The sequence below is a fragment of the Pezoporus flaviventris genome, unplaced genomic scaffold (assembly GCF_033815535.1).
Source record: "Pezoporus flaviventris isolate CSIRO_AGI_PZ_B2104156 unplaced genomic scaffold, CSIRO_AGI_Pfla_v1 ptg000036l, whole genome shotgun sequence".
In the NCBI taxonomy this organism is placed as follows: Eukaryota; Metazoa; Chordata; class Aves; order Psittaciformes; family Psittacidae; genus Pezoporus; species Pezoporus flaviventris.
This window is the reverse complement of record NW_026892584.1, coordinates 41,404,022-41,430,304: the sequence shown is the minus strand read 5'-3', so window position 1 is coordinate 41,430,304 and position 26,283 is coordinate 41,404,022. Positions and strand designations below refer to the sequence as shown.

At 47.4% G+C, this 26,283-nt stretch overlaps 2 protein-coding genes across 3 annotated transcripts in view; both read right to left on the bottom strand.

Moving 5' to 3' along the window:
• KIF26A (kinesin family member 26A) overlaps window positions 1–21,389 on the bottom strand; it is a 109,743-nt gene extending 88,354 nt beyond the window's left edge. Inside the window, exons 1-2 of one of the 2 annotated variants that reach the window (XM_061464082.1) lie at window positions 21,285–21,389; window positions 20,879–21,124 (exon numbers count right to left, since the gene is read on the bottom strand). In XM_061464082.1, coding sequence (XP_061320066.1) covers window positions 20,879–21,124; window positions 21,285–21,338 — 300 coding nt within the window. In that variant the 5' untranslated portion in view covers window positions 21,339–21,389. The remainder of the gene's footprint in view (window positions 1–20,878; window positions 21,125–21,284) is intronic. The other variant, XM_061464083.1, reaches the window with a different exon arrangement.
• Window positions 21,390–21,801: 412 nt separating this feature from the next.
• Window positions 21,802–24,143, bottom strand: LOC133274695 (uncharacterized). The gene is made up of 4 exons (XM_061464232.1): window positions 23,817–24,143; window positions 23,489–23,650; window positions 22,226–22,584; window positions 21,802–22,114 (listed from the first exon to the last, which is right to left on the bottom strand). Exons 2-4 carry the CDS (start codon window positions 23,621–23,623, stop codon window positions 21,802–21,804), a joined length of 807 nt encoding a protein of 268 aa, XP_061320216.1. The 5' UTR covers window positions 23,624–23,650; window positions 23,817–24,143.
• Window positions 24,144–26,283: the final 2,140 nt, after the last annotated feature.

The following is a 26,283-nucleotide window of genomic DNA, read 5'->3' as shown; positions in this document are numbered from 1 at the left end:
TAACACCAAGAACAATTTTCACTATTCCCATGCGGCTGCCAAGCTTCACTATTATACCACAAAGAGATGAAAACAAAGTTCATAAAACACATGTAGATTCTACACGACATCGAACTCCCCCACCCTCCCATTAATACTCAGAAACAGATTAGCAGTTTGGGTGTAGCTATAAATGACCTGATGCTTTTCCTGAGTTAACAACAGAACCAGGAAAGAATATCGTTGGCTAAACAGCTCACTCTGCGCACACTGCCAGAAAACCAATGAACTTATCATACTGTATAGGAAATTCCTATCTTGCACACCAATTAGTGACCCAACAGTGATTGATTTTGTAATCCCAAACTTGACTTACAAAATGACTTCCTCTGGGGCCAACTTTCCATTACCCAGCATGTGGAAAATTGCATACGCTCAATGCACTATGTAAACCAAGGAAAAATAAGTGCTATTTAAACCCCAATTCTACTGTGCCTCCACATTCTTGCTTTCCTAAGGGAGATGCACTTTTGACAGTTACTTCCTTTCACTGCCTCAACATCGTATCTTCACCATACACCAGCTGGGCACTCAATCGAAACAGAAACAACAGGAACTAGCAGTTACTCATTACAATAGGATCAAAACATTTCTAGGCACTAGTGCTTCGCCGAGGCACTGTCCTTAAAGGCCCTGCCGCAATCCGCTTCTTCCCTCCCATTGCAAACACCACACTGAAAGTGCCTTCACTTCAACCTGAAGCATCACATATTAAAAAACAGAGCTTTTTAAATCAGAAGATACTCAGTGGCAGGCAGTCACATCTTGGAACTGTAGGAGGCAATTAAACTGGGCAGCAGAAAGGTGAAAAAATTAACTGGCCAAAACCACAGGCCAATGTTTATGCTTTATTTTAATCAAGCTAACATTATCTCCAGTCTATAAAACCAGAATTGCACTGCACACTAACTACCAGCATAATCACAGGAAGAGCACCACAATATGATTATTGGACGCTAATTATATCTTATAAAGAGTTAAAGACAATCAAGTACATGTAATAAAGATTTACATGCCATTTTCCACTGACCTGGAAACAGCTTCATACATTAATAAGTTAACTTTACTGCCAGGAACAAAGAAAACAGTTACATCTACACGAAAAAAAAAAATGTGAAACACAAGAGACAGATGTTCAGTCCTTTCATCAAGGAAGCAATTATTCAGTTCCTGGGAAAAGATTTTTTTCTCTCATTATTTCATCAATACATAATATCACTCATAAAAGACCCAGTCCTGGCTCTGTGGCCTGGTCTGGGTATAAATCTACAATATTGCACAGGGGCATGAACCAGGGTTCTCCTTTTCCTGCTGTGCAGTTGCTTCTGGACAGTGAGCATGTGGCATGTGGAGACATCCTCAGACCACATCCACCCCTCCCCATTCACACACAACAGCACAGACCCCAGAGTGGCTGCCAAAGGACTATGCTTCCTTTCGCACTTTTCCAGGAAGGCTGGTTCTCCTTGAGCAAGCATAAAAGGGAATGCCAGGGTTCTGCCCACACTCTCTATCACAGCTGCTGACCTCCATCTTCCAGACACAAAGGGTCCCTTGGCCACTGTCGTGGTTTAAACCCAGTCAGGTAATTCGTTCGCTCACTTCTCCCCCTTTTCTTGCCCTCCCCCTGCTCCCAGAGGGACAGAGAGGAGAATCGAAAAGAATGCAACTCCCACGGGTTGAGATAAGAACAGTTTAGTAACTAAGGTATAACACAAATCACTACTGCTACCACCAGTGATAATAATGATAAAGGAAATAACAAGGGAGAGAATACAACACCTCAGCACCAGCCGACCGATAACTCGCCCCCCAAGCCCAACCAAGCACCGACCGATACCTCCTCCAACCCTGCAGTCTCCCAGCCCTTCCGGCTAACTCCCAGTTACATCCTGGGCATGACGTGCTGTGGTATGGAATACCTCTTTGGTAGTTTGGGTCAGGTGTCCTGTCCCTGCTTCCTCCTGGCTTCCCCTCCTCCCTGGCAGAGCATGAGGCTCACAAAGTCCTTGGCCAAACCAAAACATCGCTATCAGTTCTGCTCCCAGGCCAAAAGTCAAAACACTGCACTGCACCAGCTACCAAGAAGGAGAAACATGACTGCTACTGCTGAACCCAGGACAGCCACCAACCTAGCAGCTCCATGCTCCAAGAACTGTTAAGAACTGCTGGTCTCTACTAAGTCATTTGGGCCATACCCTCCTAACCCACTCTGTCTCCTCCAAAATAAAAACAGCCACCATCTCTCAATAGGTAGACACCCAACAGCTGCCATCAGCAGCCACGCAAAGAACACAGAATAGTTTGGGTTGGAAAGGACCTTCAAAGACCATCTAGTTCCAAGCACCCTACCATGGCCAGGGACACCTCCCACTAGACCAGGCTGCTAAAAGCCCCATCCAGCCTGGCCTTGAACCCTGCCAGGGATGGGACAGCCACAGCTTCTCTGGGCAGTCTGTTTCAGTGTCTCACCACCTTCGTCATAAAGAATTTCTTCCTTATATCCAATCTAAATCTACCTTCTTCTAGTTTAAAACCATTAACCATTGTCCTATTGCTATAGGCCCTATTACAAAGTCTCTCTGTCTTTCTTATAAGCCCTTTAAGTAAGGCTAAATAACCCCAACTCTCTCAGCCTTTCTTCACTGGAGAGGTGCTCCAGCCCTCTACCACTTCTCATGGCCCATGCTCCACCTTACCCCAGTGTCTTACAGAAGCAGTAAGGGTAGATATTTACACACTGGTCGTATCCATAGGCCCAGCTGGCTCTAGGCCAAACTCAACTCTAATGTATTTAATGATTTTACCAAAAATCACAAATTACATGGTACCCTACACAATAAGCAATTTAACAGTTTTGCTAAATATGCTATGGGCATCAAAACTTAAAAAGTACATCCTTCTGCAAGGTTACTCCAAGGCTGTCACTAGATAAAAGAGACAGACTCAGCCTGAAAATACCATATGTAAGGTACTCTCCTGAGCAAGACAACAGATAGAAGCACTTAATAAACAGATCCATTAACTAGGAAATATCCCTGCAGCAATTAAAACTTTGCAAAGTACTACAATGTACACCTGGTTATTTCTCTGACATCTGCTTAGGTTTTCTACGTGTTTATAAGTGGGACCAAAGGGAAAAATAATTGAGTTAATGGACATATCACAACAAAAAAGACAACAAGGTACTCTTAACTGTTCATGAAAGATGGCATAAAAACCATCAAATAAAGCATGTGTAGTGTTTGAAATGCTTAAAAATTACCACATTTTATAATGAACCATATACAACCAAATGGTGTTTCTCACACTGCTAAAGATTAATTTTATCCTGATCTAAGGATGTCATCATAAAATGAGAGGAAATTCACAGTCTGAGCAACAGCAGTTTATGCTGAGCACATTTCTAGGCATATGGCAATTTTATAATGGTCATTGGGGATGAAGAGCCAAAATTCTGTTGCAGATTCTGAATTTAAGACATTTAACATAAAATCGCATATCTCAGGGAAAAAAATTAAGCGTGCAACCTTGTAACATTACAGCCAATATTCAGTATATGTCATCAGACCACCTCGAAATACGAAAGCTGTTTTCAGTACAAGGGCTTAATTACTTTATGAATTGTCCAAATAAGTTTAAAAAATTAAATCTGAAGGCATCATTAAAAGAAAACAAACATGAGATTTGCCTTAACTTTATACAGTGTTACTGCAACATTATTCAGCTACGATATGTGATCCAGCATTCCCAAGTCAATGCCCTTATTACTATTGCAAGTCTGTCATTTAAATAGTTCCTTCCTGTTTAAAATGTAGAAAGCCAAATGTGTTTTCCCATCACTAAGCATTGTGTAAGACTTCTTTCTCTTCCAGCAAGCTGGCTGAAGATGGATGAGCTTCCAAACTGATATCATTTTTAATTATGTGTTTTTCTCTCATTACTAATTTCCTAAACATCTCTAATCTGGCAGTGCAATCTCTGAGTGCAGTAGGTGTATCCACATACATCATGCTCTAGAAAATTAATCTGAGATAATGATCAGGTCTGCCATCACAACATAACCTGAAACAAGCAAGGTACACTAGAAGTGATACGTACTTATTAGACTCTGATCTCAAGTGTTTCTGGAAAGCAGATGTTAATGGATAACTTCCCTCCCTCCTGCATCTTAGAGTCAGTAACACATTTACTGGGATCTAGGAGAGAGACATGCTTTAAGCAACCTCCCCTTTGCACTTTCCACCATGCAGTTACAAGCTTGTGATGCCCAATGCATATTCAACCCTTCAGTCACTTACCCTAAATACTCCACCGAGAAGCACTGTTTGAATAAGGGAGCCATGATCATGTGCTCCTTTACAAAAGATAAGCACAGGTATCCCAGTTTCCTCCGCCATCAGGGGTCCAACAGCTCCCTCCACTGAGGACAAGGTCTCCTGGTGGGGCTGCCCTCTCCGAAAGCACAGAAGGAGCAGCAGAAAGGTTGCCGCACCCACCAGACAGGTAGGAAGGCACATGCCCACGCAAGCCCCACGTACTAAAAGGGGTCACACACCCAGCAGCTGTCTGCATCAGACGCGCCTCTGGCGGGCAGGAACAGGGACTATGTACAGACCCGTCAGCTCAGGTCAACTAAGTGCCAGCCAGTTACACACAGAGGATCTCTCATTCCTCATGTGTCTCTCTCATGACCTGAAAGGTATTGCACAGCTAAACATGCTGCAACATTCTTTCACCATTAAACCACCAGGGCAAGACAGAAAAAAGTAGGGGGAAAAGGGAAAAACAAACAAAACCAAAAAATAGACACACACACCCCCCTCAAAAAAAAAAAAAACAAACAACAAACCCAAAAGGATAACCATCACTGGGCTTTCTTCCCAGCTAAACACGCCACTCACCAAATTCTTAAGGGAATGATGCTTTCAGCACACCAGCTGCCTTCTTGTCAGCTGACACTTCCCAAATCAAACAGGATAATCCTAGGAACTGTTCAGCATAGCTGACATTTAAGGAATCAAATAAAGATAAACAAGATAAATCACAAGCATTTAAGTAAGTTTATGTATTCTAAGCGGTCTTAAAATATGTCACAAGTATGACTGTCTACTTAAAGAAAAGGGATCACTGCTTTTTCACAGTCAAAAGCATAAAGGTAGAGTGAGATGAGAAATACATCTGAAGCATATGCACCAGAATAATGCACATTAAAACTGTGCATATATGAAGAAAACCAGCGGGATGGCTCTGGCGGATAAGCATGAGACTCACTAGTCTGCAATTGCATGCTGAGCAAAATTCATATGCTAAATGGGGTAAGTATATCTAAAAATGAAATGCCAGCTGACTTGCCCTAGGTCCCCAGGGAAACCTGTAGCACAGACAGTGCGAATAAACTGAGCTGTTTCACTGCATTCACACATGCTGCTATGGAAGCTGGCTGATGGAAAAAATTGCACAATTTCATATTTTCTTCTCAAAAAAGTTAACAGTTTCCCAAATCTGCTACCAAAATTTCATCCCGTTTTTCTACCTGCTGTCCATCTACTGACCAAGATCAAAAACTTTAAATCCCACCTTGACTTCCTCAAGAACTTGCTGAAGAAATATGACCACCCAAAAGAACAGTGGTTCTTCTTGAAAACAAATACTTCTATTAAAATTACTCAGCAAAGTGAAGGAAAAGCTGGGGGATACCCTCATTTTCTCTTTCCCACAGCATCTTGAAAGGACCATGAAGAGGACAAGCACAAACCCAAGGCTTCACTAAAGTTTTGCTGTGCACCACCTACCTCTCTTCCCTTCCCTCAACTGGAACCAGCACCCACATCAGACTCATGGTATCTTTAAACTGTGCAACTCAACCCTTCACCTCAGGTGGGAATTAAGTAACCACTGAAGTCAAGGCAAGCCTTTCTGGTGACTTTGCTGGGTTACAGCGGGGCTCCTACTTTTATTTTCATTCTCATTAGTATTTGCCAACAGCTCCTTTACAACTAGAGGGACAGGTTCTCTTTGAGTAGCTGTTTCAGCTGCCTCAGTTAATGCCTTAATCCATAGAGTGAAGCCGGTCAGATTATCTGCACTTATCAAAGACCACGTTATGCTGTTTAAGCCATTTTTCTGCTTCAGTAAGGAGTAAGCACGTTTTTATTTCTTACTGTGCTTACCCATTACCTCACCAAGTGGGATTATTGTTAGGCTTTCTGAGGCTCTCCTAGAATAGGAATGCATAAAACAGGATTTCCTCCAGCTCTGCATACCTACTTACTCCAGAGTCATTACTGACATAGGACTGGATTGAACAAAGACTTAATATCAAATGAGGTGGGAACAAAAACATATCTGCCTGAACACTGCATCTCTGCTTTGTCTTTTAAAAAAATGCCAATGAGGCACAAATTTGCCTTAAAGACAACTCTTACAGGAATGTTTTCATGAGAGAATTGGAAGACACTTGCAGGCGGGATATGTAACCCAGTGAGCTTCTAAGTAAGTTTAGAGCAGCTTTTACACAACAATCTGCAAATCTAATTGCTATTTTTATTGGATATGAGAAGTAACTTCACTGATGTCAAAAGGAACTCTGCAGAAAAGATTCAAGACCTGCACAAGAAGTCTTCAAAAACCCAAAGCAACTACATACTCTCTTCCACATGACTTCAAGCAGCAGCTGACATACGAGGGCAGCTAACACTCCTCAACTCTGAGATTTTTAAAATGCCTCTAAACAGCATTTTAAAGAAAACTTACAATGTGTGTATATATATTTCATATATGTATATATATGTGTATGAAAAATACGAGCTTGCCCAAGGATTCACAGAAGTTGATTCCTCCAGGTTGTTACACCACTTGAGCGTCAGTTGAGGACATTTATCAGAAGGACTCGTTCCCCTGACTGAACGTGCTTCCCAGCAGAGCCAGCGCTGGACAGTGACATATGCCCTATACCCATCGCATCACACCACAGGACTGATAGCCCAGCACTGAAAAGGGGCATACCCTGCTCCCTTCTCCTTTCCCTCCCCATCATTCCACAGACAGACATGCTAACTCAGGATATGCTTTCAGAAGATGCCCTATAATCACACCTCCCTGAAAAATAATTTGGAAAGAGAATATAGGTAAACAATGAAGATACAAGTCAGGGGCTACAGACTGTCCATATAATTACCCTATATAAGACCAAAGTCAGTAGGACTTGGAAGAAACAAAAGCTACAAGGATACTGCTTGGGTTCAGAGCTTAGCATTCAAAATTACCTTGGCAATCTCTTAAAGACCTCCATACTGGTGTACAAAAAAGCAGAGCAGTCAGCAGGCTAGGAGAAGCAGACAAGCGATGTAAGTAGGCTTGAGGAGAAACACCACTGCTCTGTTTAAAGCTATCAACTCCTGCCTGCCTGAGGACATTTCCTGCCTCTACCTACAAACACAGCGATTCCCCAGCCATTAAGTAAACAGTCTTTGAAGATAAGGAAGCTTATTCTAATCTCTCACTGATGTCACTCCTGTATTGTACTCAACTGAGACTCCTGGGTTAAGTAACGCCTCTATAAAATCAGGATTACCTTAACTCTTTGCTCTTGCACAGGTTTAAGGAATCCTGTCGAGGTACAGAAAGAACCAGATTTTTCACACAGTGGATCTACATTTTTTTTCCTTGTTGAACCACTACAGACATTTTCCAGCTCACTCCTTCAGATACAGGTGAACCACTTCTATAACATTATGCTTAGTGAGATGACCTTCTGTACCAGATTTTTCATCACTTCCAAAGAAAGTAGTACAGCATTTAGAAAGGTGGGGATGCCCTGGACTAATTTCTAACATCGGCAAACGGGGCTGTTGCTCCAGTGGAAAGAAGAACAAAAAATAAGATTGAACCTGGACTAGCAAGAAGAATTAAAATGGAAACTACAAAAAGAAAACAAAAGTAGAGATCCTTCAGTTCTCACTTGTATTCACTTCCCAGGGTCAAGTGGTTTTTTTTGCATTGCAGTTCTTTAACTATCTACTCCACACTTTTCATTGCACCAAATCCTACAAGAGTCAAGCCCTCCCAAAAGCCATAAAAAGCTCAGTGAAGAACTCAGGGTGGGTCAGAAAAGCCAGCCCTGTGTATAACGAATCTTTCATGTCATCAAAAGACTTGGCAATAAACAGCTAAAACCCAAGTAAATTCTTAGAGCACAGATCAGAGCTGTTTTGCTCTTGAACTGCATGTGCTTAGGAGCTGCCATGACCAGAATAATAAAAGGATATACAGCACAAATCTGAGAAAGGGGCTCTAGTTGTGGCTGAACATGCACACTCACTGTATGGCAAATTTTCTTTCAGAAGGTCTGACTATTATCAGCCTGGGCTGTTTGCCTTGTGGATAAGCTATGTCTTAGTTATACCAAGCAGATCCTGGCATTATTTACACACACACACACACACACACAGAGGTAACTATGTTCCCACTGAGCAGAAAAATGAATTGGATGTGCTGGAAAAAAGCAAACTCTTTACTCTGAAGTGATGATACCTACAGAGAGACAGATTTGGAATACAGCTATTGACCTAGTTCTGCAGTCTAGTTTCCTCTTCATTTCAGCAGAGTGTATCAACTGTAACTACACGGCTCCAACAGGCTTCATTTTCCACCTGTTAACACAGGTTTTCAATTCCACTGTTGATAAAAAAACACAGTGCAGACCGATGAAATGAAAATCCAGTGCCATATATAACTGAAGACAGAAGTAGAGATGTACAGCAAGATTTATTACAACACATTGCTGAAAATACTCTTCCCTGAAACCAGTCAGTGCTCCCCAAAGGGTTGTTACCAAAGACACAGCTACTTTCCAATGCCAAACTGCCCATGGGGAGCCAGTACGGCCATGAGTTGAGGCCGGGATGTTGCTACTCATGATCAACTGGCAAATCCTGAGCACAAAGTCCACCCTTCCGTGCAAATATCAGAGGAACCCCTGTGTTTCACAGCTACAACATGGCAGGTTGAGAAACTCTCTCAATCACATAAGTATTTTCTAATAATTTAGCTCTTTGTGGAGGTTGCAGATTTTAAACTTGAATAAAAAAAAAAATAACTTCACCAGAGGTCAGTCAAGCAGCACCAAGACTGCACAAGGTGGCGGGTTATATAAGTATGAAATTCAGAAAGGGCCTCCAGGGATCCCAATGCAAGACATGAAGGTGTAATTAAAAACCATAAATCCATCAAATGAAAAATATGTAAACTTAATATATTAACTCATACATTTTTCTTACTCTACACTCCTTTGGAGCACACAAAGAAAAAATTAACAATAGCAGAAGAAATATTTCTTAATATATGGAATGTGAATCTTAATAATAAATGCTTTTTACTTTATTCTTACAGGTAATTGCTGAAAGAAGCTCTCCAAGCAGAGAATCTGCATATTATAAATTACTTCAACTATATCTCCTCTTTACAAAACCCACAAAAAGCCAGTATCTTACAGTGTTTCCATGCCGCTCAATCATCCACACAAAATTACCCTTGTGAGAGCTTGTTGGAGAAATGTCAAATGCATTTGCCTTTCTTTCCTAAAAAATATTCAGAGAAAGACAGCAAAATAGCTCGCTTCTTCATTCACAGTTAAAACAAGCTACTCTAACACCTGAACATTTTAACTGGAGATGCTGAGTTTAACTCTGTATTTAATTATAAGCTACAGGCAAAATAGTTACAGGCCAAATGCTGGCCCATGTTTCACCCACAGCATAGTTTTCAAGATAGTTTACAAAAGCTCTGCAGCACCTATAGTTCATATTAAGGCTAAGGCACTTCTAAAAAGGGCATTTTGGATAAAACAGCCCTTCCATCTTCTGCTTACTGACCAGGAAGGTAGCACCAGCACTGCCCAGAAATTACAGCGGCAAAGACACTTGTGCCTCATCTCCATCCTTCAAGGGCCAAATTTCATAGAGCAAATTAATTTTAATTCTCATCACTAATGATAGTTTCCTTGGGACCATATGTTACAGGGCCAAACAGCAGTACAGGATCATCTCTCTTCCTAATGACGCACCAGCATTAAGGTGCACACATAGAGATTATGTGACATTCACATCAGAGATTCAACTCAGTTTCCTCTCTGTGGCTGGAAAACTCATTCTCACAAGTGGAGCAAGCAGGTCTCTATACAAAAACACATACGTGTGCTCAACACAAAACCAATGTGTTATCATAACATGGGTATTTGAGAAGTGTTGGCCAAGTCAGCCAAACATCACTTTTCCTAATGCTCACTGATCACTTTTACTAAACTCTTAACAGAACTCTGCTGCTCTGTCAATACAACACTGTCCTGGGTTCAGCAGTAGCAGTCATTTTTCTCCTTCTTGGTAGCTGGTGTAGTGCAGTGTTTTGACTTTCAGCTCGGGAACAGAGCTGATAACAAGGATGTTTTGGTTTGGCCAAGGACTTTGTGAGCCTCATGCTCTGCCAGGGAGGAGGGGAAGCCAGGAAGAAGCAGAGACAGGACACCTGACCCAAACTGACCAAAGAGGTATTCCATACCACAGCACATCATGCCCAGGATGTAACTGGGAGTGAGCCGGAAGGGGCTGGGGGACTGCAGGGTTGGAGGAGGTATCGGTCGGTGCTTGGTCGAGCTGAGGGGGCAAGTTATCGGTTGGCTGGTGGTGAGATGTTGTATTCTCTTCCCTTGTTATTTCCTTTATCATTGTTATTATTGGTAGTAGCAGTAGTGATTTGTGTTACACCTTAGTTACTAAACTGTTCTTATCTCAACCCATGGGAGTTGCATTCTTTTCGATTCTCCTCTCCATCCCTCCGAGAGCAGGGGGAGGGCAAGAAAGGGGGGGGGAAGTGAGCGAACGAATTACCTGACTGGGTTTAAACCACGACAAACACCCAGTCCAACACTACCAGAGGTTGGCATGCTCTTCACACTTGTCCTAAGCAAACCAGCTACATGGGAATCAAAATCACCCTTGCCCTGGCTGCCAGGAATTAGCTCACTCAACTATCTCCCTCTCCCTCCTTCGATCATTTGGACGTCAGGTGCTCTGGCACCATTAGTCAAGCTTCACCTGCTAAGCAGAGGTCAGATCTGTCCCACTTTTGATATATACTGCAATTGAAAAAAATCACTTACTTGCACAAAGCAATGTGGGGTGCTCCCAGTCTGAGCTGGTGACTGGTCACCCAGTGGTCTTGGCTTCTGGAGCCACTTCCACAACAATGTCTACCGAGCACATCTGTAAGGTTTGACTCTGGGCCACTTAACCCTCCTGAGAACTGTGTCATTGGTCACTACAGCCTAGCTGCAGTTGGGCAGTAGATAAAAGCAGGTGTTTTTACGTTCTGCACTAGACAATTTGGTGTTAAAGAGAGGGTCTGTCACAACACTGGCATGTTTTATCCAGAGGAGCTCAAAAGAGGACTCAACAACTACCAAGGAAAATGCTGAATGCCTTCACCACTCGACACCAAGCAAGTTCAGAAAGCCTCTACAGATGACCTAAAAGTAGTAAAGCAATTGGAATAAGGATAGCAAGATTTCCTGACTGGACAAGCCACTTGCTGGTCTTCCTATTTCTGACAGCTGTTAAGACTGCTACATCCCAGAGAATCCCTGGCAACAGCTCCCACTACCCTGTTTTGGGATGGGAATCGGACGTGTGCCACCGGTCCAGCATTGTGCCACTGATCTGAATCACCTCAGCAGACCCACCTCCTCCAAAACACTCAGCCAGACTGTTCTGCTGAGGACTGCATGATGTACCCTGAGCTACTCTGGTGCTTAAGTTGCAAAAGCAGCAGAGACCCGTGCAAAATAAGAAAAAAAAACAATTTACTTGAAAAAGCTACATGTAGGCTGTAGGAAACTGCGGTCCTCCAAGATCCAGGAGAACAGCAACAATGCCAAAAGCAGTAAATAAACGCTACAACATACAATACAGCAAGAATAACACAAGGCAATAAAAAAAAAAAGTACAACACAAACTGAGTATGGCTTAAAACACAAAGCCAAACACTGCCCATTCACAATACAGTCATCACTGACCAATACATACACACAGACTGCGACATAAACCATGCTGTAACAAACTGTATGTTGTGGTAAAACAGGAAGCACATTTAAACATAATATTTTGAGTGTTGTGAGAACTAGGACTAATGCTTTGCTTTCACAGTTAATGCTGAAAGCCAGTCAATGCCCAGCCTAGGCAGAAGTATCAGGTTTCAGTTTTGTACAGAAGACTTCTCATCCCATTCACCAAGTTGTGTAAAATCCCTCAGCAACATTAGGGAAAGATTTGCTAAAAGGTAAATGAAAATTGATCATTTTCCCACAGCCATCCAGCATTCCATTCAATTCTGCACAGGTACTGACATATGGTAATGTTGGCCCAGCCCCAGCCAAAACTTGGAGCAGCCTGCCAAACTCCAGGAATACTGATCAAAGACTGATTTTAAGACTTGACTCAGAAATAAGGATAATTGTGCACACCTAAGCCTTTTTTTTTTTTTTGTGAGCAAGTGCTGAGATTTTGCTGATTCATGGTACATTAGGGTGACATATACAACAGTCAGAATCTTGGTGATAAACATGCAACAATTGCATTATGCTGTCTAAAATAGGTGGATATTTTTTATCCAGTTAAACATTCTTTCCCCAACATGAAAATGAACATCTTTAGCTTCACCTTAAAAGCTCATGCAGCTTCAAAGCTGTCAGTCCAAAGAGCTAGACACCAAAAGTTTATATTCACTTTAACTTAACCTAGAGAAGAATACATACATACATATATGTACATATAGCCACCACCACCCTTGCTTGGAATAATAATTTGAAGCTTTGCTCTTAGGTTCCTCTGCCAAGTTTTCCTTTTTTCCATTTAAAAATTAAATACTTTTTAAGGGAAAACTAATAAGTAACACACCTCGGCATAAATTTCAACAGCAGTATGAGGGACTGAAGCCACTGAAGAGTTCCCGATTTACAAGGCCACACCACCTTTCCACAAGGCAGCTTTCCAGTTTCATCATAGGAAGGCACAGCGCAGCATGCAGATAAGCCTTTCTGATAGCATCAGCACAGCTCTGATCTCTGCTCTCTGCACTGACCTAATACCTGCTACTTAATCAAGCTCCACTTCACCTGGACATATGCCACAGCCCCTTCAGTCCCCTTCCACAGCCTCAACCCTCCCCTCCTGGTGAACTGGCAGATTTTCAGGACTACCGGTTGCTATCTTCACAGTTTATCTAAGTCCCTGGCTTTGTTTGCTGTTTCTGCTGTTGCAGAAACCCCAGCTCCAGAACCTCCTCTCCAATACCTGACCTGAAAGCTCAGTTTCAACTCATAGAGTCCGCTGTTTTTTCTGTGTCCCTATTATTATATGTTCTTCCTTATTACACATACTACAGGAGCGGTCAGCTCTACTGGGAACAGCAATCAATGATACTTAATGCCACACAAGCAAGAGAGTCCCTACCAGAGAAAAAAAAGGTCTTACTCAAAATGGACAAAGGATGGAAGCATTTTCTCTCTGCTGGGCAAAGGAGAAATTAAGCACATGGATACCAAGCAGCCTGCCACATCCACAAAGTCAGTGGCAAATCTAGGGATTCAATTCCAGTCTTGCATCCCTCCAGGAGGACACAATTCTTCCTGTTAACAAAACCAGGAGGAGGCTTGATTCTCCTGAAAGTAAGGCCCAAGTTTTCTCCCATAAGCCACTCATCTGAAAGACTACACAAAGTTAGTAGACACTTGCAAAAGAAGTCAGCCTGCTACCAATCATGAGAACCCCCAGCAACAGACAAAACTTCCACCTTCCTAAAGAAGCCTTCCATTTGGGGGTATGCTGGACATGTAAGTATAACATGGTTATTCCAGTACTTCAGGTCTGAAGTCAGAGGACAGGGAGATAAATCCAAACAAATTAAATTCTGTTGATGTCCAGTAAATTTAAAAAGAAAAAAAGAGAAAGAGGATGCAATACTCCCAAAGGACATAATGGCTGTCTGCCATACTCAGTGTGAGCAATATCCAAATAGATCTAGTTCCTGAAGGTAATCCAATTTTGAAAAAGGCAAGAGCGTCATCATGGAAAAATCTTCTAGAAGACACACACACATTTCCAGCTAGATTCACCTAGCGCCGTGGTGAAGCTTCACTGTGGGAACAGACTCAGACCCACAGAGTGCAGTTATGGTTGGGCAACCAAGCAGCAGGAAACCCATGCAGCAAGTGTGTACATGGTGTGTAATCCCAGTCCTGGGAAAGGAAAAGCTCTTGGTGGTTTCAGCCATCCCCACTCCAGTACACTGCAGTGCCAGGTCCAGAGCTGCAGCCACTATCAGCTGCTGTGGGCCAGGGAAGAGGAAGATGACTACTGCCTCCTATAACCTCACTATTAACAAGTCAGAGTGGGATCACTGTAGGTGGAAACTCTTGGCAAAAACAATAAAGCAGCTACTACATATTTCAACAGGTTCAAAGTAACCTCAGATGTTAGGAGCAGATGCTCTTTTCCACCCCCTGGGATTTTGAAACGGTTTATGTGTTTCTTCCCTTTTCCCTAAGAGGGCAGGGTGCTAAAGGAATTAGCTAGAGAAAGAGCCAACACATACTAATTACCCTCAGCTACCCAGGAGACCACAGTACCTTCAGCTAATTGCACAATCACTTCACCCCCACTTCAGATCCCCCAGTGAGAAGGCCTCTTGCCCCCAGCATCTGAACTGCAAGATAATCCCACTCACCTGTATTTTAAAAGGGCACCCTTGAAAATCCTAAATGTTTAAAGCAAACTCATTACAATTTGTTTCTGTGGCCTATCATATAGCATGGGGACTACTGCACTGACTGAAACAAGGGAACTGCTCATGTCAACAAGTTTGACATGGTGTTGTCACTAACCCTGTTATTAGACTGCGCACATACCTGAAATCCGCACCTGAGCTCATAGCCTGAAGCACTCCACAGCCAAGTCTCTGCAAGAGTCTCTCTCACAAAGTTAAATGTTACATGTGCACCTCAAAAAATGGCCCAGTTTCATATTTATGAAGATATTACTTTGCCACTTATGCATTTTTGAAATGTTAAATATAGAACATTTTAAGGTGCATTTAGTGCTTGCAAAGAGCCCTGAAAACTGTATTCCTCTAGAGAGCAATCTGTAAAAGACAAAGTTCTCTCATTCCATTCCTCTTAACCATGTCAACACAGCTGCAGAAAGGCCTTCTATGAAAAGAAATACAGCACTCAGTAACAGAGGACCCCAAACTTATCCAAAACTCAGCAGCCTCATTACCAGGACTCTCAAATTCCAGGTAACCATGCCACTTAGTAGAAAGCTGATGCATTAATGGAAAAAAAAAAATAGGCATAAGAAGAAAAACTCCACAAAAAGCGAGGGGTTGCTTCTAAAAGCTTAGATCTATTCCACATCCACCTCAAATGTTGTGAGAAGTCTCTTGGTGCTTTGAACCCCTGCTCTGTCAAGGAAGCATGAGACTGCAGACAAATGCTAATACTTTCTCCCCGGCTCCTCCCTGTGCAGCACAGGCTCCTGAAGCACCCAACAGTGCACACGCAGTGAGGAGACAGGTGCTGGAAGCCAGAGATCACACAAGCTCTCCTTGCTACTAGTCCTGCTGATACCATGCCATCAGAGTGGCCAAGGTGGGAATAACAAAGTGTACCAGACTCACACATCAAGACCACAATCCTCCATTCCATGCCTGTCCTCTTGGCCTGGTTTTCCAAAGCAATGAAAACTGCTGCAGTGCCCTTCTTTCCATCCTCCTCACTGCCAGCCCTCCTTAATAGCATTTGAACCTGTCAGATCACCTGAAATCAAGGTAGAAGGCCCACTGCAAGCTCCTACAGCTTCCACAAACTGTCCACAAGGGAAGCTGTGCAGGACCCACCTGTTATTAATTGTCTGGCAGAAGCCAGATGCCCAAATATTAGCGTGCTGTCAACCAAACAGTACGTGTGCAGCTGCAGATGCAAAGAGACTGTGCTGCTTCTTATTGAGTCATCACAGACAAGAAGGGAACAGCTGGGATTAACACACAGAGATGAAGCAAGCAAAGGAGGTGAGCAAAGCATCCATCCTACCAAACCACCCTTCCTTAGTTGTTCTGCTCGTGAAAACACGTGGGGGTTATTTAGCATACAGGAGAAACCCACAGGAAAGAGCATACCCTTCCCAGAGCTTTGTTCTTCATCTCACCTTCAGATGATGAAATCAGGAACACACACAGGTGTAGCAAGAGACCACTGCTTTGATCAGAAGCTGGTGTGATGGGAGTGCAATCCAGCAGCACCTCTCAGCATCTGCACAGCTGAGACTCCTCAGTGCAGTCTAAAGCCACTGCTGTCTTCCACTTTTTTCCAGAGAAGCCAGGCTTTCTCTAGCTCTAGCTGGTATAACTCAAGAGCCCAGCCATGGACATGGCAGGTTAGGATTTACGTAGCTCCCTCCAGTGACTCATGGTTCATTAGCAACCAAAGGCAAAGGCATGACCTGTCCTGGTCACCAAGGCTCTCTGCAGACCGAGGCTGGCAATATGCCTCTTTGCACCCAGCCACAGCTTCCCCAATCAACTAGGAATAAAGTTCTTGAAGGCATCAGAGAAAAAACATTGTCCACCCTACCAGCAATGAAGAGCCCACAGTCACTCCTTTGTCCTTCAGAATCCCTGGATGCTGTTCAGTGGTGTGCCTCTTGTGACATGCAGTGCAGATAATGCAAGGGTGGGAAGAGGGAACAACAGGGAAGAAAAGAAGCTCTTAAAAACTAGGACAGAAAGAACTTGGCTGAACTCAAGCTACAACATGCACATTTCTGCCCCCCTTAATGCTGCTTCTGACATCCACCTGTGCTGGCAGTAGGAAAAATATAAACTGCTCAGACTGGGAGGATCAGGGGACAGGTGAAATGGGGTATCTGAATCCCTGGGCTGGGAGAAACATAGTCCTCAAAGCTAATCACTTCCAAAGTGAATTTCCTCTGGACTTGACCTCCTTTCAGTACAAGGTTACAAAAAAATACTTTATTCCAGTATAACTGGGTACAGTTATTACTCTTCTATAACTAAAATATTTATACTGGTATAAAACACTTCTGTGGATGTAGCTGTATCAGCGTGTGCATTCCTCATAGCAAGACAGCTTTCTTCCTCTGCTTATAATGGATTACCTAAAACCATCTTACAGTGGCTGTATATCCTTAAGACTATTGCCTGCAGTAGAAGGGAGCACAGTTTACTTCCAGCTGCAGGAGCACATGTCTCATGTTGGAAGTCCCTGCCTGTCCCGTTCCTTTCAGAGACACAAAACTCACTCTGACATACACCTCTTTAGAAATTACAGCACATTCGGGTTCATCAAATAGGGGCATCACACAAATTAATTAATGAGCATTTGTGCAGCACTGTGAAGATTTTAGGTGCTAAGTATTATTATTACTAATTCAATCTACATCCCCATTCAGTCCTCAGCCTCTCCTGTGAAACTGCCAGCAGTGATGCCAATTAGCAGTAATTGTGGTGGTGGTTTCCTGACAAGGCTATTTGCCAACGGGGAGTGAGACACAGACCACCAACTCATTTCCCGTAGACTGTCCCACAGGTACCAACAGCAAAGACTTCCAGGCACAACAACCTGCTCACCAATCCAGGCAGAACCCTGGCAGCAGCAGATCTTGTATCCCATCACAGCTGTCCCATTACAGCTCCCTAGGGACACAGCCTGAAAAGCACATACAGAGCTTTTAATTAGGGATAAACCAAGGCACCTTTTCGGTTTAGGTTTGGTTTTGTTTTTTTCCTCCTACATTAGTTCAGTACATGACCCAACAACCGATGCCGATACTGCAATGCCAAAATGCTAATCTGTCATAATTTCAGTTTAAACTTTACTCGTTTCCATCCATGCTTGATGGAAATCACATTCTGATTCACACACAGGCCTCACTGTGGTGGCAAACTGTAAAGGCAGCAGCACTAAAACTAAGGGAACTGACAGAATAGGGTGCAGTAAATCTTGTACTAGGGAGAACTGTTAAAAGAGTTTTAATATAAGCACAGAGGTGCATCTCGTTATCATTTGCCCACAGAGATTTGGAGGACTTTAAAGAGACGTAAACAACTAACAGTATTCTGTAATCAATGCACATCATCTTAGCACCGAAACTTTCAATTATTTATATATTTTTAATACATCTAATTGAAAGGACATCACCACATAAACTGTATGAATCATAGCTCTCTCAAGCAATTAGATTTGTTATCCCTTCAGACTGCAAACAGTACATTGGCTTTTTATTCTAATGCGAATTCAATCCCTTGTCAGCTGCCCCACGCATGAGAATACACCTCCTCTCTTTCATCAGGAAAGATATCAACAGCAGGAAACTAGCCCTTCTTTCATCTCTGAGGCACCCACCCACCTTTCCAAAGGGTTTTCAACCAGGTGTGGAAATCTTTCTGAATCTGTGCTGAAAGATCCTTTAATTATTATGGCAAAGGAGGTAAATCCTTTGAGAGCAGCATGCTCCAAGCAGCAGCCTTCTGGTGTTTACTCATCCAGTAGTTGCTTAGTTTGACAGTGAGTTAGAAGAGCTTGGAAGAAATCCTTTAGAATCTATTGTATGGGCATGAAACTCTTACGAGAGGAGCTGCTTTTTCAGATGTCTTGTTATATAATTAAACAAGGGGGGGTGATAAAAAGCAGCAGCAGCAAGCTGCCTTTCTGGCACAAACCTTACACAGCACTCAACCTGCCAGCATATTGCATCAGATTCCCACTGCAAGGCCAATTCACAGCAGCTGAGTAGCCGAACCCTGACTGTTATCTCCAGCTAACCTACTTCACACTCAGAAGGCAGTAAGTAGAACTGTTTATTGCATCTTCCTTCCTGAGGAGCTGCTCACTACACCAGGATTAGTGGGGGTTTGAGCTTGCAATTAGGCTTGAGGTCTTACAAGCTTTAGAAAAAGTATTTTTTAACAAATTTGAAACATCTAACACTACTGTATGCTACTCAGCAAGTAAGCTCCAGGTATCTGTTACTCTGCAATCAGGTCTGTCGAGGTTCTAGCACTGTGATGACTAATATTCTATTACGTTCCTAGTCATACTTTGAAACCCCGAAGAAAAGGGGATTAATTTACCCATCATCAAGTATTTATCAAGGAAGTCCCTCGAGATTTGCAGGAAGGAGACCACACAAACAGGCCTTTGCTCACAGGTCTCCTTACCTGAACACCTGGCCAAGGCCCCCTGACTCTCCTGCCCTGGCAGCTTTTTTTTTTCCCATGACAGAGATTCACTCCCAAATAGGACACTATTCTTTACAGCAGAGGTCCACCCCAATATCAGCAACAGGGATTCTTGTGCTCCTCACTGAAACAGCCTATCACAAGCACTTTACAAGAGGAAATTAAACTTCTCAACACTCAACAGCAATCCAGAAAACAAAAGGTCCAACAGTCCTGAATTCAATAAAATAAGATATGGGACCTTCTGCACCACAGAAATAAGTAAGAACCTACTCCAAAACCAGCAAGTCAACGGAGACTCCTGTTGATTTCAAAGGGCTTTGGATCCAGCCTGAAAATGCAAACCTCACTGTGCATTCAGACACTGCTCCACAATGCACTTCCAAACAAAACTATATTTAGATTCAATGGGAATTCTGTAGATCATACAGGAACTCTTTGAATGAAAATGAAGGTCAGTAGGGTTTGGCTTCCTCTACAGACCCTAACCCCCCCCCCCCCCCCCCCCCCCCATTGTTGCAAACATCCAGATAAGCATTGTTTAGAAAACAATACCTTACTTCCAAGTGTTATCAAAACCCTAACACACGTTTTGTGTGCCCTGAAACAGAATCTGAGTCCTCGCTGCATTTTGCCCTGTCAGCTAATCTTGTCTCCTCAGGTGTCTAGGCATGACTCCGTATCAAGACTTTTTTCACTTGTACCAGCTTTGAAGTTTTGTTTCATGTGCTAAAGGAAAAGGGGCAAGAATAACAGAGTCCTCTGATACACAGAAAACAAACAAGGAAAGGAAGAACTGAGCAGACTAGAACACACACAAATAAAGCTGCACACATGTTAAAGGAAACCTCTGGCATCCCCATGCACTTTCTCCATTCATCACCAGACATGAACGGCCATCGTGAAGCACAACCTGGAAGAAAATGACACAGCTCCGGCTTGCGCGAGTAACACTAAAGGCAAGAACGAGCCCACCAGCCAGAGAGGTACATTCAAACACCCAGGCTGCGTAAGAGCAGCAAAACCATACCACTCAAAGTTTCCTCCAGTGCCACAAAGACCAGTGGGAAACTTTCAGCTTCATTTTGTGAGCTCCTCAGAAGGAGGAGCAGCTTCTCTTAGGAAGGATGAAACCAAAGCCCAGCCGCAACACCGAGCCGGCATCCCCGAAAGCGTGTTACCACGGCTGGGAGGCAGAGGCGGTTCCCCCGGGGCGGCCCTGGGCACCCTCACGGCACTCGCCTGCTCCCCGCTCCCTTCGCCCAAGTCGCTACTATTCTTGGGCTTTTAACTGTTTCTGGCTGTAGCAGAGAGCGAGTGCTCAGCCGCACGGGTTCCCTTTACCAGAAATCTTTGAACTTTTGAAGAGCCCTCATGGGTTGGAAATCACCGTCTTTGCCATCACGCTGTCCTCCCAGACCCGCGGGGGTACACACCTGATCCCACCGGGGCTGGGGACCAGGCCCCCGTGTCCCCCATCACCACCTCCCGCGAGCGTTCAGCGGTGCTCGGACGGCCCAGGCGCACTTACCGGTGGGGCGTTGGGCGGGCAGCCGCCGGCGGCCAACCGCGCCGCCTGCCTCCTCAGCTCGGCTAGCTGGGCCTGGCAGCTCCGGCACCAGACCCCGGCCGCCGCTCGCTCCAGCGGCCGCGGCTCTACCCCCGCGGCGGCCCCAGCTCCCTCGGGCGCGGGGCGGCTGGCGCAGCGCTCCTCCTCGGCGGCGGCCGGCGGCCTCTTCCGCGGGGAAAGCTCTCGGACTGTGCTCCCCTCCGCTACCTGCGGAGAGAACAGAGCTCAGCACCGCGGATCGCGGAGGCAACGCGGCTCCCAATCTCCTCGCGGGGGAAAAGAAAGGGGGGGGGGGGGATGAAAAAGGAAAGTAAAGGAAAAAAAAAGGAGGCCTAAAGTAGGGAAGGGGAGTGCTGTAACAACTTACCCCCGGCGCCCGGGGCTCAGGGCCCAGACCCTTCCTGCCAGCAGCCGTGATCATGGTAGCGGGGGATGCGCCCCTGCCCCGCTCCGCTAGAGCGGGCGGTGAAGTGCCCAGAGGAGCGAGCGGCCCGCAGCACCCATGGTCGGACGGCGGGCGGAGGTGCCAACAGTGAGTTCGCTGGTTCCCCGCAGTCCAGACTGCGGCTCTAGGTGATGTTGCCTCCCATGTTGAGGAGGGAGAGAAGTTTGGGTTGGCAGAGGGAGGCGGAGTGAGCTCCACACGGCGGCACGGGGAAGGACGCGGAGCACGTCGGCAAAAAAAGCTGGAAAAGTGTAGGGCAGGGAGGAGGGGCTGGGCGGGGGCGGCGGGGTGGGGTGGGGTGAGCGGGGGTGGGGGGGCTCGGCAAAGACAGGCTGGGGCTTAGGTTTGGGGTTGCGGGGCGGGGAAGTGCCATTTCATAGTGACCCTGACAGTCCCAAGCCGGTGTGACTAAAGCGCGGACACTCCTGCAGTTTCTCCTTCAAGCTCCAGCACCCAAGTTCCCGGAGAGTGAGGAATAAAAGGGCCGAGCTGCGGGTACCGGTCCCACTGCGGAGCGTTGCGGGTCGGAAAGCCGCGCAAGCATCGGCCCTTCGCGCGGGCCCGGTGGGTGTAGAGCAGTTGCAAATGGGGTCCAGGGGACGGGCGGGGTCCGCTCCCGCGGCCGACGCTCTCCGGCGTAGAGCTGGAGGCACCGTACGCCCCTTCGCGGGCAGATGCGCGGTGCCTCGGGGCTCAGCCACCCCGGGGGTCGGCCGACTCCCCAGCCGCTCGGTGGGCGTGATGGGATGTTCCTACATGCGAAAATTGACTTGACAGATGAAAATTAACGCTCGCAGCTAATTGTCTACTTGGCTGCCGCTGCGGCTCCTACATTTAGCACTTCTTTTTCCTGGTTGTGTCACCAGAGAGAGGAACGTGAGCCACTGTGTCCCAGTGCCCCCTCACTGCCCTGTCCCGTTGCCTCGGCCTGGTGGCTGTGGGCAGGGGCCGAGCCGAGACTTGCCCGGGCACCGCAGCCCGGTACCACCGCCCCGTGCCTGTGACCAGAGCACCACCTGCCGGCGCCGCCGTGCGGCTGCACACGGGAGCTCCCAGTCCCACCCAGGACGGACCCGGAGCCGGACCCGGCACCTCGCGTGGGAGCCGCGGCGGGAGATGGCGGCGGCGGGGGCTTCCCCCAGCGATGCCAGTCACGGCTCCTGGTCTCCTTGCCCGCCACCGCGAGGGTAGGTGCTGGTGGCTCTCGAACACGGGGTGGGGTCTGCGAGGATGTGAGAAGCGCCGAGCACAAAGAGTGGGGAAAACATATGTGGAGGGGAATAAATTACCCCTCCTCCAAGAGGCACCTTCCCCAGCAGCTCCAGCTACCCTGGCTCTCCCGAGAACGTGTCCAAGGCGCCCCCTTACCCCAGAATGGGTGGATGCCCCAAGGAGAGCCGGAGCCATGCGCTCCCCGGCACTGCCCTGAGGGGGCCCGCACCGACGGCAGAACCCCAGACGCTGTGGCAGCTGCCCCGCCCGTCCGGGCTGCCCGCATAGAGACCGACAAAAGTTTTGGTTGGGAGGTGAAGAGGACGGACGGGGGAGAGCAGGCTGTCACCCGGAGGCTGCCCCGTGCCCCTCTCCGGGACCAGCAGGGACTGGGACTGGCACAGACACCGGCACCGGACGTCGCGGACGGCTCCCTTCTCCCTCCCGCTTGGGACTCTTCATGTGTCCGAATAACAGCAGCACAACGCTCCAGCGTCCCCTGGTCAGGCTGGATGGGGCGGGGGCCGAGGGGCTGTGCTCTTCAGCCAGCACTGGGGCTAAGCAGCGCTGCTCGCCTGAACCTCCTCGTTTTCCCTCTTGGAAACAGCGAGACACGGTGCTCCCACGCCCCGCTCGAGGCCAGAGACACGCAGGGCGCCGCCGCGCGCGGAGGAGCCCCAGGAGCGGGCCTGCAGCGCGGTCCCCCCGCGCCGCCCTCTCGGTGGAGCCGCCAGGACTGTTCGTGGTGCTGAAACCCGCCCCGGCACTGCCGCCAACTTCGCACCGCCAAGTTGGCCACCCCCTTCCCGTGAGCCGGCTCGGGGCAGGGCAGGCAGCGGGGCCCCCCGGCGCCCTCCCGATCCCCAGCCCCCTCCTGATTCCCAGTCCCCCGGGGCTGGGCAAGGTCCCGTTACCTTGGCTTTCCGCCGCAGGAGGTGGCTGGTGAAGCCGAAGATGATCTCCGAGTCCAAGCACAAGGCTCCTATCTCCAGGAGGCTGGGGTTTTTCCTCGTGGCGTTGGAGGCATCGGGCGATTTTTGAAAAGCCATAGTTTGGGGTTGGAAATATCCGGCTCCCTGAGCGGAGGCGATGTATTTGTATAAACAAGCGGGGGGGAGGGGGGAGAAGAAAAAAGGAAAAAAAAAAAAAGAAAAGAAAAAAAATAATAAAATAGCAAACACCTCCCACCTCTTAAAAAAAAGAAGGAAAAACAAGAAAAGAAGCCAGACGCGGGTGACTTACTCTGTCACCCGCCGGGATGCGCGCTGCCGGGGTGAGGTAGCCAGCAGCCGGGCAGACCCACCAGCCTCCCGCCTTTCTCCGCCTCTCCCCGCTGCTATCCCTCCCGTTTTACCCCCCCTCTAGCGCACCTTGCCTGACGAGCGGGCGCGGTGCGGGCCCCGCTCAGCGCCCACCCGGCGCCGAGGCCGGGGCCGCCGGTGCTCTGAGTGAGCGGGGCCGGCAGCGCCCTACTCCCCCGCCGCCGGCCATCAGCTCGCCAAGCGAGGGGGCTCCCACCGCCCGCTGGCCAGGAGCCCGCCCTGCGAGCCTCCTGCCTCCCCTCATCCACTGCTGGGTGGGTTTAGTGGCTGGGTTGGTGGGTTTTTTTTTTCCCTCCTCCTTCTCCTCCTCCTCCTCCTCCGGGGTGAGCACAAGGAGGGAAAAGCTGCCAGTGAAGTCAGTTTAAGGGGGTAAAAAGACACGCACAAGGAGAATAAGGGTGGAGGGGGAAGGAAACAAAAAGAATAGGAAAGAAACAAGAAAAAAAGGAAAAAAACAAAAACCACAAAGCTTGACGGAGCAGAAGTGAAGCACTTTCCGGAAGGGATCCGGCCTTTCACTCCACTGAAAATCTTCCCCCTCTTTTTCCCCCCTGCTTAATTTTATTTGCGGTGGGTGAGGGCTGCGGGGAAGGAGCGAGTTCTTCCTCTCCGAGGAGGGCCTCAGGGAGAGGCAGCCCCCCCCCCCCCCCCGCGCTGCGTATCCTCACGCGTGTCCCAGCCTCGGCTCTGGGCCGTCCGCCGAGGCGCGGCCCGTCCCGTCGGGGCGGGCGGCATGAATCGGGCTCCCCGGGGACTCTGGGCAGAGAGCTAACCCCCTCCCGGGCACTTTCCCACTGAACAAACACTTCGCACCCCCGGACAAAAGCGTTGTCTCGCTTGGCAACGCCCGCCGTGGAAGGGAGTTGAACAATAGGTTTAGCTGGGCTCCACGGGGCAGAGCGACCGCCCGCGGGCTCCGCACCCGTCGCCCCGGCCAGCACCGGGAGCTGCTGTGGCGGGGTGGACACGGGGAGCGACGCCGCCGCCGGTCCCGCTCTCCCCTCTGCAACCGCGCCCCGGGCTGGGCCGAGGTCCTGCCCCGCTGGCCGGCCGCGACCGGCACGTCGGGTGGAACTGAGGGGCGGGGGAGGGAGGGAGTGAGGGGGAAGGGGTAGGGGAAGAGGAATAGAAAAGGGAAGAGAAGGGGGAAGGGGAAAAGGAAGAGGAAGGGGAGGTCTTAAGTCTCTGTGCCCACAAAAGGCCACCATAGCTTATCTTTATTCTGAATTTACCAGGTCACCTGGGCTTCCAGCTAATGATGAGCCTATGTGTTAGAGGACAGAGGTGCATTAAGAAGTGGCTCTGTATGATGGTGGTGGAATACAGGTGTCACAGGCAGGGCACAGGAGGGTTGCTGGAGGGAGGAAAGAAGGATGGGAATGGTGAGATACATCAAAGGTGTAAGGATTTTTTTGACTCCTTACTGCATCCCTTACTGATGTAGGCATCTCAGTCCAGAGATGTACCAATATGTGAGCTGGTTCCTGAACCTACCTGGGAGTGGAGGATGCAAGGACCCGGCCCCTGTGCCACCTTGCACAGACTCATCCTGTCACAGACTTATCCTGTCACTCATCCAAGGCCCATCCCAGCATCCTGTCTCGCTGTGCACCATTATGCATGCAAAGTCTTCCAGCACCCTCCCCTGCACAAGTAGGACATTGCCCTTCACCAGAAGATCCCTGTGCTTGGAAGGTGCCACTTTACTAAGAGAGTGGGAAGGAGAGGGTGAAGAGGAGGGCAGAAGGAAAAGCAATTCAAGCAAAATGGTGGTGTGGACTTCAGCTGTCCAGGTAAAGTGTCCCACACAGGCTCTCAGCCCACATGCTTAGCATGAGGTAGAACAGTGCCCGTCACCAGAACTCAAAGCATGAAATGTCATTTCCCATGCACTGGGCAAAGAGGCTTGGAAACATCCAAGGGCAGAGACAAACATGGACAGGCCAGGGAAGCTTGTTTCCCAGTTTGGAGGAGGCCTGAGGACTCTGCCCCATCTCCCGTATCTTCAGCCCAACCCACGTTTAAGCACTCACACCATGCTGGTCTGGCCCCAAGAAGAGCCTGGCTCATCCCAGCCCCCCAGGCCACCTCTAGGCTACCACATCTCCCTTCCCCACCACAGTTTGCCCCTTCCCTGGCTCTTCGCAAAGACCTTGGGAAGGTCTGGGTCTAAAATATCCCTGAATGTCAGGCACAGAGCAAAAGGTCCCTGTGCAACCCCAACCTCACCACTAATCCTGTAGAGTCTCTCTTCAGTCACCCAATTAAAGCAAATATCTCCCTACCCCACTGCTCTCAGGTGTCTTGCCGATAAACGAGCTGAAGGGAAAGTTATTACCTTGTATCATGGTGTCTAAACTAAAGTAAGACATCAACAGAGGGACTGT

Excerpts from the sequence above, each read along its gene's own strand:
- LOC133274695 (XM_061464232.1), bottom strand. The coding sequence starts at position 23,623 with ATGGCTTTTCAAAAATCGCCCGATGCCTCCAACGCCACGAGGAAAAAC. Across the intron at positions 22,585-23,488 it reads TCCTGCGGCGGAAAGCCAAG|ACCCCACCCCGTGTTCGAGA; the intron begins GTAACGGGACCT and ends ACATCCTCGCAG. Across the intron at positions 22,115-22,225 it reads GGCTCACGTTCCTCTCTCTG|GAACATCCCATCACGCCCAC; the intron begins GTGACACAACCA and ends TTTCGCATGTAG.